The sequence below is a fragment of the Panthera uncia genome, chromosome E1 (genome assembly GCF_023721935.1).
Source record: "Panthera uncia isolate 11264 chromosome E1, Puncia_PCG_1.0, whole genome shotgun sequence".
NCBI classification, from domain to species: Eukaryota; Metazoa; Chordata; class Mammalia; order Carnivora; family Felidae; genus Panthera; species Panthera uncia.
In genome coordinates, this window is record NC_064814.1 from 43,328,175 (window position 1) to 43,341,046 (window position 12,872).

General features: G+C 46.0%; 1 protein-coding gene across 1 annotated transcript; it reads right to left on the bottom strand.

Moving 5' to 3' along the window:
• Window positions 1-56: 56 nt before the first annotated feature.
• On the bottom strand, window positions 57-7,152 carry TIMM22 (translocase of inner mitochondrial membrane 22). Its single transcript, XM_049637979.1, has 4 exons — window positions 6,477-7,152; window positions 4,075-4,271; window positions 2,257-2,329; window positions 57-872 (listed from the first exon to the last, which is right to left on the bottom strand). Exons 1-4 carry the CDS (start codon window positions 6,712-6,714, stop codon window positions 796-798), a joined length of 585 nt encoding a protein of 194 aa, XP_049493936.1. The 5' UTR covers window positions 6,715-7,152; the 3' UTR covers window positions 57-795.
• Window positions 7,153-12,872: the final 5,720 nt, after the last annotated feature.

Consider the following 12,872-nt stretch of genomic DNA (forward strand, 5'->3'; position numbering starts at 1 on the left):
GGCTGAAGTAACAAACTCAGAAAACACTCCTCTGCAAGCCCTGAGAATCAAATGTACCCAGACGCTCAGGTGCTTTCTCAACCTCTGGGCTACCTGGCACCATTTTTGGGAATTGTGAAATTTGAAAATAAAAATAAACCACCTTTTATTTATTCATTCATTTTATGGTATGAACGGCCTTTATTATTTATAATGGGAAGTGGAAGAGGAGGGGACAAGACAACTCCGGCTCCAGGGGCAGAACCAAAGACTCACTCTGTCATTATCCCCCCCTCTGCCACCCCAAAACTAACCAACCTTTTAAACTGTAATATAATTTTTTTAAACAAAGACAACACTAAACATAATGACAAAATGGGAGAGAAGGTGTAAATTCGCCGTGCCCTGCCCTCGTGTGAGATGGATGACTGCCTGGAGCTCCGAACTTCCTGGTGTACGTCCAGTCGCCTCTGTTCCCAGCACCAAACAACCAGAGGGCCAGCTGTGGTCAGGACTGAGCTTTGGGGAGCTTAATTCCTACAAGTCATCACACTGACTCCTGATCTGCCCGAGAGAGAGAGGCTGCCATGGCACATCCCCCACTAGGCGTGGCTAGAACCCAGGAGCAGACAGTATGGCCACTCAGAGGCTGGGGGCAGAAAGCAGCCAGGTGGCTCCCTCACCACACCAACTACACGAGGGAAAACAAAGGTCTTCGGTCTCGGAAGCAAGTGCCTCGGAGTGGTACAGAAACTGCCCTCCACGGAACAGCTCTAATCTTGGGCTGGCACTGTCCTTCCCTGGAGGCAATAACTCTCACCGTAGGTAATAATCAATCGCAGCAGAGAAAGCAGCAAAACCTCCACAACCAATGACCCCGGCCTTTAAGCCCGCTGTAAAGCAAACAGAAATGGCGTTACGTGTAGTGACGAACACAGGCCGCATTCAGGAGTGTGCCTGCCCCATGAATGCAAGAAACTGTGGAAGCATTCGAAGTCATCCAACAAACCCATCAGATCCACAAGACTTCAACGAGCTGTGTATACAATCTACTCTAGTGTGCTTTATATAAGTGTGCATTTGGCTTTTCTCACTCCAAAGAATTACTATTTGCAGCTTCATGAAATAGCCCCTCACAGGCAGGAAACTGGTTAAGAGAACCAGCCCTTGGAAGCAAGTGAAAGCACACAGCCTGTTACCCTGATTTGTTTATGAAATAAATTCTTGGGAAGGTGATCAAAGCAGTCCCAGAGGGAGCCAGGCTTCTCAGAGTCCCTGACAAAGCGGAGCGATGGGAAGACCAGAGGAAAAGCTACTCTATAAATCACAAATGGCTGTCAGAGGAGCAAAAGCAGTTTTTAAGGACAGCAAATCATCCTGCCTCTCAGAGAATGAGAAAGCAGGCTATTTGGGTAAATCAGGGCACGGCAGAGGGGAGAGCGGCCCAGCAATGGACACTGTGTGCAGAGTCCGGACACTGACACCCCATATCACACTCTTGACGGGCACGCCAACAGGGAGAAGTGCAGGGGACTGGTTTCTTTGTTGTTTACGGCTGACAACCTAACATTTGGCTTTCCACGGGTAGGAGTCTAAGAATCTTCAACATGAAAAGACATGACTGTATAACTTACATACAATATTAAAACTGACAATTGTACAGTATTAACAAAAATGTCTTAGCTACTTGAAATGCACAGAGCTGCGAGTTCAGCACGGCCTGTCGTTTGGAATAAGTGGGCTCTCGGGAGCTGAGTGAGACCTAGCCATGCTTCCGTACTTATCCTGCAGAGCAACACATTCCAGGAATTACTGGGAGGAAGTTCTTCCCGTCTTTTCAATGTGAGCCCAGTTCCAAGATCTAGATCCTTCTGTGATTCTCAGCCATGGGTGATTTTGTCCCCTGGGGGAAATCTGGCAATGTCTAGAGACACTTTCAGTGGTCAACTAAGGGATGCTACTAGCATCTAGTGGGTAGAGACCAGGGTTACTGCTAAACATCCTACAATGCAAAGGACAGCCCTACTCTCCCTCCAGCAAAGATTTACATGTCCAAGATGTCAATAGTGCCAAAGATGAAAAATCGTGACCTAGACACTAGAAATTTCCAAAATGAAGTTAATACAAAAGTAAATGTGATTTACTTCTCAGAGGGAAGAATATCAAGTGTCCACATATGCCTTGGGCTGTCCCTGAAACACTCATACATTTGGAAATGTTAACTACAGCATGTTGTCCGAAGCCACAAAGAAAACCATGTGAGAGTTGTTTACTAACCTCTGAAACCAATGGCTCCTCCAGTGATGCAGCCACTAATGACACTGTTCTTCCAATCTGATTTTCCCCGGTACTGTGGGTGGAGAAGTGCAGTTTAGAGCCAAAGAAACAAGCCAGACAAGATGATTAAGGGGGAAAAAACACAGCGTTTCTAGCTGGCCAAATTAGTCCTTCCCCAAAGGAAACCTAATCTTCTTTGCTTTCAAAAGTATAGTTCCTAATTTGAATGTGTTCTTGGATGCTTCCTGAAGGTGGTATCAGAGTGCAGAAACCAAGCGTACAATTTGACAAGTAATCAAAATCTCTTTGGTTCTCCAATAAGTCCCATGGTTTTAAAATCATTAACCAACCTCTGGGGTGCCTGGGTGGCTCAATTGGTTAAGCACTGGACTCTTGATTTGGGGTCAGGTCATCATCTCACAGTTCGTGAGACTGAGCCCAGCATCTCAATCTTGGGATTCTCTCTCTCTATGCCTCCCTCTCTCACACTCTCTGTCTCTCAAAAATAAATTAATTAAAAAAACAACTTAGGGGTGCCTGAGTGGCTCAGTTAAGTGTCTGACTTCGGCTCAGGTCATGATCTCACAGTTCATGAGTTTGAGTCCCGCATCAGACTCTGTGCTGACATCTGAGCCTGGAGGCTGAAGCCTGCTTCAGATTCTGTGTCTCCTCTCTCTGCTCCTCCCTGGCTCATGCTCTGTCTCTCATTCTCTCTGTCAAAAATAAATAAAAACATTATAAAAAAAATTTTTTTTAATTTAAAAAATAAAATCATTAGGGGCACCTGGGTGGCTCAGTCGGCTAAGCTTCTGATTTTTGCTTGGGCCATGATCTCACAGCTCGTGGGTTTGAGCCCCACATCGGGCTCTGTGCTATCAGCATGGAGCCTGTTTCAGTTCCTGTCTCCCTCTCTCTCTGCTCCTCCCCAGCTTGTGCTTTCTCTCTGTCTCAAAAATAAATTAAAAAAAAAAATTTTTTTTAAATAAAATCATTAACTAACTTTTTTTTTTTTATTAATTTATTTGGAAAGAGAGACAGTGCAAGTGGGGGAGGGGCAGAGAGGGAGACAGAGAATCCCAAGCAGGCTCCACACTACCAGCACAGAGCCCAGTGCAGAGCTCGATCCCATGAACTGTGAGATCATGACCTCAGTGGAAGCCAAGTCGGAAACTTAACCAACTGAGCCACCCAGGCCCCCCTAACCAACTTCTAACAGAGACATGAAAAGATGTTCAACATCATTCATCATCAGGGAAATGCAAATCAAAACTAAACAAGGTATCACCTCTCACCCATCAGAATGGCTAAAATCTACAACACAAGAAACCACAGGTACTAGTGAGGACATGGAGAAAGGGGAACCCCCTTGCACTGTTGGTGGGAATGCAAACTGGTGCAGACACTCTGGAAAAGGGTATGGAGTTTCCTCAGAAAGTTAAAAATAGAACTGTTAGGGTGCCTGGCTGGCTCAGTGTGAATATTGACCTCAGGGTCGTGAGTTTGAGCCCCATGTTGTATGGAATTGTTGAATCACTACATTGTACACCTGAAACTAATATTACGTTGTATGTTAACTAACTAGAATTTTAAAAACTTAAAAAAATAAAACCATTAACTTCTAGCTTACAAAAAGAAGTAAAAAATAACGCAAGCCCAAATCATAAATGCACGAGAAGTTTACATTATGGACTAATGGAAATTCAATTTAGCGAGTACCAGACATTTCTGATCTGCTTTCTAATTAACATTCAGAGCATTTCTCTTTAGAAGTCATAACATGGCACAGGCAAGGCTTTCTCAGAAGGCAGAGACACTTACAGATTCTACCAAGCACTCAGTGCAAGAAAACATGGCGCCCACAATGGCAAAATTTTTGGCGTAGGACATCCCTCTCTGCCCCATGTCTTTAAGAACTTCTTTCGCTGTCGGCGTACGATAAGGATCCTTAGGGTCAAAGCCCACATTGGTATCAATGCCGGCAGTGAATACCCCAAATGCACCTCCCAAGACAAATCCTAAAAACAAACAGAGATGAAGATTTCTTTGGCATGTTTTCTGGGTTACCGTAATGAGGTCCTACTCGAATAGCACATTTTGGATGGCCACCAGCGAAGAGGACGCTCCCTGCTGCCCCCTCACTCCACCTTGCCACTCAAGCTCTCCACTTACCTGGTTTCCACATCACACAAGCTAAGAACTACCTTGCTGACAGCTTCTTCTTGGCCTCCCTTTGGATCTCTTCCTCCTTTCATTGTCTAACATTCCTCAAGATTCAATCTTTAACCTTTCATTCTGTCTATACTCAGACATTCAGCTGTTAACTTTGCATACCACTCCCGTGACAATGGTGACATTCATAACTGTCGCTGAGTACCATGTGCCAAGTACTCTGACACTTTATAGTCACAGCTTCATTTATTCTCCACAATAGTCCCATGAGGTACATACTATTATCCTCTCCATTCTGTAGCTGAAGCAACTGAGGCTCAGGGAATAACTTCCCTAAGGTCACAAAGCTGCCAAGTGGCAAATCCTACAGTGCTGTCCCCATCTCCCTGAGCCTTCCTGAGCCTGCTGGGCATTTCCATATACATGTCCTCTCATCACATCACGGTCAATGTTTAATGAAATCATGGGCATCTCCCGTCCAGACTTTCTTACTTATGGCTCCTTCTTTCCAGTCACTCTCACTTCAAACCTCAAGGGTATTTCTTTTCTTTTTTTTTTTAAAGTTTATTTATTTGAGAGAGAGAGTGCACGTAAGTGTGCAAGAGCAGGGGAGGGGCAGACAGAGTGGGAGAGAGAGAATCCCAAGCTGGCCCTGTGCTGTGAGCACAGAGCCCCACTTGGGGCTCGATCCCACAAACCGTGAGATCATGACCCAAGCCCAAACCAAGAGCCAGCTGCTTAACCTACTGAGCCACCCAGGCTCCCCCTCAAGGGCATTTCTGACTGCCTCTTTGCTTTCCTCTACAACCCTACGTTCACAATTACCATCCTAGTCTAGGGCCTTTATCACTTCCACCCTGGGGCACTACAAAGACTTATTCATCATTTCAACAAATATGCAAGTGATGTATTAGAGTCAGGCACAATGATGAACAAAGAACGAGGCCAGGCCTCACAGAGCTTCACTTTAGCCAATTCCCTATATGGTCTCCCGAAGCACCAGACTTTGCTTCACTACATTCAGTGCTGGGTCATCAAGTTCATCAATTACCGCCCTAATGCCTATAGGCAAAAGTTCATCAATTACCGCCCTAATGCCTATAGGCAAAAGGCCCAAATACTCAACCCCACTTGCAACTTGAAAGGACATTTCTCTTCCTCTTAGTCTACTCCCATTCTCTCAATCCTTTAAGATAACAGCTGCAATCTCACCTCCTCTTGTAGCCTTCCCCAAACCAAAAACAAAACAAAACCAAACAAAACCCCTCTCTTTGCTTTCAACTATACTTTACATCTGCAACTCTCGCCATATTTGTTTCTGGATTGTCTTTCATTCTCAATGAGATTTCAACTCCTCTGCAGATGTGGCCAACCTTTTTACAAGAGGCACACCATACATTCTCAAATCCTCAAAAGGTTTAAAAAAGAAAAAAACAAAAACAAAAACAAAAACAAAAAAAAAAGGAAAAAAGAAAAGGGCCAACGCCAGACGTCTTTCCCCCTTGTTCACCGCCATCTAATCACATTGGCGTCAATGGCCTTTCCGTTTTTCAGACTTCAGACTGGTTCCTACCAGACCCTTTGCATTTGCTGTTCCCGTTTGTCTGCAGCACTCTTTTGCCAGGTCGTTCTCAACATTCTTGTTTCTCTATATATTAAAATGTTAGCTTCATGAGAACCAGGCTCTTGTCTTGTCTCCCCCTGTCCCTCCACTACCAAGCATGTGATAGTTGCTTATGACAATTTGTTGAAAGAATCCTTATTTAAAAGCGAATCAACGAATGAATGAACGAAGCCAACCATTTTATAAACAACCTCCAGGCCCCGGCCCGAACAATACCGATTCTCTGATCCAATTTCCAGAGGCGAAAACTAACCTCAGGGCTTAGAGTGGGTTTACTCGAGTTCATGGATCGAGACAGGGGTGTAGTCAAGGTCGATGTCCACAGGCTCCTCGCCTCCCAGGCGCGTGGTCTTCTTGGCAGAGGACCCCTCTGCCGTCCAAGCCCTCAGCCTCCCAATGCTCCCCCCGCCCCCCAATCTTGCCTCACCTCCCACGCAGGCCAGCGCTGCCTTGAAGGCGCAGCTTTCCATTGCCTTCTCGATCATCTTCTGTTCCTCACTCTTGGTGGGGCTCGGGATCCCACCCAGACTACTAGGCTCCAGAAGCCGGGGCTGACGCTTGTCGCCCACCAGGTATTGCAGAAGAAGGCTGTACTGTAGCGGGGCTTCGTCGGAACCCGCCGCCTCAGTCGCGGAGCCCCCCGCACTGGGGGCAGTCGCCGCCATGACTGCAGATGCTTAAGAAACCCGGGTGTTCTTCCCGCAGCAGATTCCGCAAGCTTCCCGTTGAGGGCCTGCGCGCCTAGCCACCGTGACGCAACGGCAGATTCGCCACGACCAGCAAGACCAAGAAGCTGCGGAAGTAAAGTCCGTTCGTGCGCACCGGGCGGAAGAGATATGTTCCCCCAAAGCCTCTTGGGAATACTGAATCGGTCTCGTGCAGTATCCAGTGGCACTGACAAACAAGATTTAGAGTTCACAGAAAGCACCCTCTGCTTCGGGCCTGCTGCGCGGGGGGTACCGGGATTTGTAGGCCAGGCATTTCCCAGGAAGCTTTGCGCGGGCACTCGCCTGGCGGCCTCCTCTGGAACTCTTGACCGGGTGGGGAGCGGTAGCACGCCCGCGAGGCTGCAGAGCGCCGGAGTGACGGCAGGGGACGCACGCGCCTCGCCACTGCTTTTCGAGCCTAATCATTCCTTGAAGAAGGGGGTTATGAGAGGTAAATGATGGAAGGTGTTTTGTAAATAAGTGTGAAAGCGTGGTACAAATGTATGCAATATATGTTTTGTTTGACAGTTAAACCTTTGAGGAGAGAGAAGGGGCCCAACAAATGAGTGAGCAAATGAGCTAAGCTAGCCAAGTATAAGAAAAATCGGAAGGATGGTAGGAGGTGGAGGCGAATGGCCAGATGGAGAGCTCAAGGCTGAGGCTGCTACTCCCTCCAGCCAGTTGTTGTCAGTGGAATTGGGGACGTAGGGCTAGCATTGCCATGGGAAGCCTGATTTATATTATGTTAAACCAATTAAAGTGTTTACCAGCTTGCAAACTCAGAATCTAAAGGTAAACTGTGAAATAGTACTATATATGAACCCAGAAAAACTTTTACAGTAGCTTTTATGGTACTAAAATAGATCCCATACTGTCGCACTGATCCAGCAGTGTATTATTTGAGTGTAATAGCTAAGAGAAACATCAATGCAAACAGAGGTGGTGAGCGTTGCCAGGCAACATAGGCAGAGATGCTTCTTTGGTACCCAGAGTGCTCTGTGCAGCCAAGCACAGCGTATGATTTGCCCTGCTTCTGTCCCCACCAGGCCGCTAAATGAGCTGCTCTGAAGGTCCCGCGTGGATTCCCAGTTGTTGAATCTAATTCAGACCTCATTTTACTAGACTTCTCAACATTTGACACTGTTGACTCGTCCCTCATTTTTTTTTTTTTTTTTTTTACAGTTTATTTTTATTTATTTTGAGAGAGATAGAGAGCAACCAGGGGAGGGACAGAGAAAGAGGGAGACAGAATCTATGTGGGGCTCGAACTCACGAACAGTGAGATCATGACCTGAACCAAAATCAAGAGTCAGAGGCTTAACCAACTGAGCCACCCAGTGCCCTCCCCTCCTTTAAAAACAAAAATTTTTTTTTAATTATTTACTTATTTTGAGAGAGAGACAGAACATGAGCAGGGGAGGGGCAGAGAGAGAGGAAGAGAGAGAGAATCCCAAGCAGACAGGCTCTGTGCACTGTCAGTGTGGAGCCTGACTAGGGCCTTGAATTCACAAACTGTGAGATCATGACCTGAGCTGAAATCAAGAGTCAGATGCTTAACCAACTGAGCCACCCAGGCACCCCCTTTTTTTAAAAAAAGTTTTTGTTAATGTTTATTTATTTTTGAGAGAGGGAGAGAGAGAGCATGAGTGGGGGAGGAGCAGACAGAGGAGGGGTCAGAGGATCTGAAGTGGGCTCTGTCAGCACAGAGCCAGATGTGGGGCTCGAACCCATGAACCGATCGTGACCTAAGCCAAAGTCCAAGGCTTAACTGACTGGGCCACCCAGGCGCCCCTCCTCCCTCCTTTTCAGAGATTTCTCCGTATTTTTGGTGAGCACCTCTCTCTCCTAGTTTTGCTGCAGCCTCTCCAGTTGCTCAGTCTTCTTTGCAGGCACCTCTGCCTGACCTTTTCTTGTTGGTCCTCCAGGGCTTCATCCTTTATTCTCTTCTCATGCAACTCACTCCACCGGAGCAACTCATCCTTGTGGCTTCTACTGCCATCTCTAATGCATTAATGGCTCCCAAATCCTCATCTCCAACTTAGACCTTTCTTACAAGCACAAGAACCAGACGTTTCCCATAGGCACCTCTAACTCAACACACCCTGCTAGCCACCCTTTCCTTCCAGATGAGTGAGGGGCCCAGGGCTCTGATTCATGCTGAGGTTGTAAGAGCCACAGATGGATTTGAGAGAAGTTGGGACAGCCCCCCCCCCCACCCCAGCCACAGGCAAGTCCCAGGCAAGGCAGCCTTGGAAAGCAAGGGATGGTTTAAATAATTAACCCATGGGGCTAATTAGAGAGCAATAATCAATCCCCAGATGAAGGTATGCATTAGAGTTCCGGTGAGATCCAGGTCAGCACGTGGAGAAATTTCATGTGGCCAAGGCACATGAAGGAGGGAGCCTTTTACAGAACATCCTTGGCCTGGATCATAGATGGGGAGAGAACAGTTACAGACACTGATCTGGTATCTCTCTCTACCCACCCATCTCCTTCCATAGGTGGAATGGGTTTCACCTGATGGAAAACTTGAACCTCTTCAAGTATATTCTGAAAGTGAGAAGTGGTTTCCCATGTCTGTTTCCCTGGGCTGAACCTTTGCCGGTAGTCTAGGGACTTTATCTGGCCCTGGCATCATGGGGAGTCCAGCAGCCTCATATGACAGGTTGGTTCCCCACTCCAAGATGTCTGTTCTGGCCACAAGGATAGGGGGAGCATCTCAGTGGGTCAGAGAGAACAGGAGGCAGTTAAAAATGAACCCTTCATGGGAAGTGTTGTAGGGAGAGTCAGAACACTCTGAGTGTCTGAGTATCTGACTCATCACTTGAAAGGACTCTGGATGAATGGGAGGAGGGTCTGGTCATATCATACCCCAGGTGGCCAGGAGACCCCAGCTCGCCTGTAGTTCTCTCAGCGTGCCGCAGGAGCCCAAGAGTCAAAGAAATAGCACAAGTGGGATAGAATAAGGAGGTCCTAGTGGAAAGTGCATTGTGTCCTATGTGGATTTGAACTGTATATGAATTTGGTAACGGTGAGTAATCTGAATAGTCCTGTTGCTGGCAGGAGGTATGGCCACATAGATATTCTGAATAGCCAACTGATTCACTGTAGATAGTGGGTACTAGACAAGTGTCTTTCTTTTTAAAGGGCCTTGGCCCATGACCTCCAAAGCCAAAGGATCTCTAGGAGCTGAGGATGGAAATATGGTGTCTGAGAAACTCATGGAAGAAGAAGATATTAATAAGAAGTGACTGGGTTGCCTGAGTGGCTCATTCGGTTAAGCATCCGACTCTTGATTTCTGCTCAGGTCATGATCTCACGGTTCATGAGTTCAAGCCCCACATTGGGCCCTGTGCTGACAGCTCAGAGCCTGGAGCCTGCTTTGGATTCTGTATCTCTGTCTCTCTCTGCCCTTCTCCTGATCACACTCTGTCTCTCTCTATCAAAAATAAATAAAAATTAAAAAAATTTAAAGACCTAGAAGTCTGCTGGTAAACTGCTTGTGATTATGGATGACTTTGTTCTTTGCTTCTTGTGTTATTCAGTTTCCTTTTATGCATGTTAACTTTAAAAAAATAAAAAATTTTAAAACCTAAAAAAAATTAAAGAGAATCCATTCAAGTTACAAGAAAGCAAAGGATCAAAAGGACAAAGTGGTTTTTTTTTTAATGTTTATTTTTGAGAGAGAGAGACAGGCAGAACGTGAGCAGGGGAGGAGCAGAGAGAGAGGGAGACACAGAATCTGAAGCAGCCTCCAAGCTGTCAGCACAGAGCCCGATGCGGGACTTGAACTCATGAACCAGGAAATCATGACCTGACCCAAGGTCAAATGCTTAACCAACTAAGCCACCAAAGCACCCGAAAGCATAAGGTGTTTTTTTCTTGTAAAGTTCATACACTTTTCTCCAAATCCTAAGATATTTTGCTACCTTGTTACTTGATATTTAACATATATAGTAATACCTTTCAATATCTCAAATAAAGTTGTGATTGAAAATCATTTATATTAAAAATGGTTTCTATCTAATCATGTGGGTTTTCAAAAGCACATTATCAAATCACTCCACTTCTTGGAAGCAGTGGTCAAGCCATGTCCTGTGAGGAACCTCCCTCTGTCCACTCCTCTAAGAGAGGCAGGATAAATTCTCTACCGTTTGGACTTTTGAAGCAAAAAGAATAACATAAACATTTCTAGAGGAGGGCTGAAAAATCAGTGTAGCTAATTTGATTGTGAATAATAATCACTGCTTTATTACTAATGGCATAAAGTTTAGACTTCTGAAAACTTTCTTTGGTGATCCTTATCTCTTGAGGTTCTAAAACTTTGAGATAACAGGGGCACCTGGGTGACTCAGTCAGTTAAACACCTGACTTTTGATTTCCACTCAGGTCATGATCTCACAGTTCCTGGGATTGAGTTCCGAGCCGGGCTTTGCCCTGACAGGGCAAAGCCTGCTTGGAATTCTCTCTCTCTGCCCCTCCGCTGCTCGCTCTCTCTCTCAAAATAAATAAATAAACATTAAAAAAAATAAGACTCTCTTTCCAGGTTGAACTCTCTTTTCTGCATTAGATAGGTGACTTCACTTGGTGGACAACCCCCCCCCCACCACCCCGGTTCCAGGCTCACACCCTCAAAGTTCCCACTGATCCTCTATTTAAAATTTGGTAAATTGCTCATCATGGATTGTTTTCTTCATAATTTTGGTTTTTAAAACATTGCATTAGGGGCGCCTGGGTGGCGCAGTCGGTTAAGCGTCCGACTTCAGCCAGGTCACGATCTCGCGGTCCGTGAGTTCGAGCCCCGCGTCGGGCTCTGGGCTGATGGCTCAGAGCCTGGAGCCTGTTTCCGATTCTGTGTCTCCCTCTCTCTCTGCCCCTCCCCCGTTCATGCTTTGTCTCTCTCTGTCCCAAAAATAAATAAAAAAAAAAACAAAAAAAAAAAAAACATTGCATTAAAATATTATTTATCTTGGGGCACCTGGCTGGCTCAGTTGGTAGAGCATGTGACCCTTGATCTCGAGGTGGTAAATTCGAGCCCCATGTTAGGGATACAGATTGCTTAAATAAATGAATAAGTAAAAAATAAATAAACAAATTTATTTGTTTAATAAATAAAATAAAATAGTATTTCTCTTGATTATTGAGTTTTTTTGACATCCTCTTAAAGTTTGGTCTTACTCTTCACCCTTGCCCCAGCCATGGATTTCCGGAAGAGTCTGTTACCAGCAGTGGGGTGCCGGGGCCAGCTCCAGCTTGTTCATAAGAACTGATTATTGAATTTTTGGGATTTCTTTTAACTGGTTATTAAGCATGGCCATAGTTCTTATTTATTTATTTATTTATTTATTTATTTATTTATTTATTTTGAGAGAGAGAGAGAGAGAACGAGCAGGGGAGGAGCAGAGAGAGAGGGAGAGAGAGAGAATCCCCAGCAGCCTCTGCGCTGTTAGCGCAGAGCCCGATGCAGGGGCTCAAGCTAACAAACCATGAGATCATGACCTGAGCCGAAATCAAAGAGTCAGACACTTAACTGGCCGAGCCACTCAGGACCACTAAGCATGGCCATTATTTTAAATTATATACACTTACCATTAAATCCTACTAAAAATAAAGGCAATATATACTCAGAACTCCTCACTTCCTGAATATTTTACTCCACTTTCTTATTTGTTGGGGGAGGTCATGGAGAAAACGTGACTGCTGATGACCAGTGAACTGGATCCAGGCCCTCGGAGGCTCCTCAGCCCCTCCTCTGGTTTTGGAATGTGGGTTCTGCTGGACGCCCTCACTCCCAGAGGCTGCTCCAAGGACACAGCCTTGAGGTAGTTCAGTGGTGTTCAGAACAACTGGACGGCATACATGACTGAACCCAGGTGAGGCCTCTGTGTCAACTTGTGAGTGTGGTGAGTGGGCGTGGAGACCTGCACCTCGTGGCTTCCCATGACTAGCCTCGTTCCCTTGCTTATTAAACTTTCCACCCAGCAGCCTGGTGGCCTGCCTCTTGCTTCGGTCTCTCCCTGCTCCCTGTGTGGGGGCCGGTTTCAGATCACACCTGGGAAGCCTTGGAGGAGCCTGTGAACCAGCCTTATCGTCTGTGCCCTTGAGGCTATTAATGC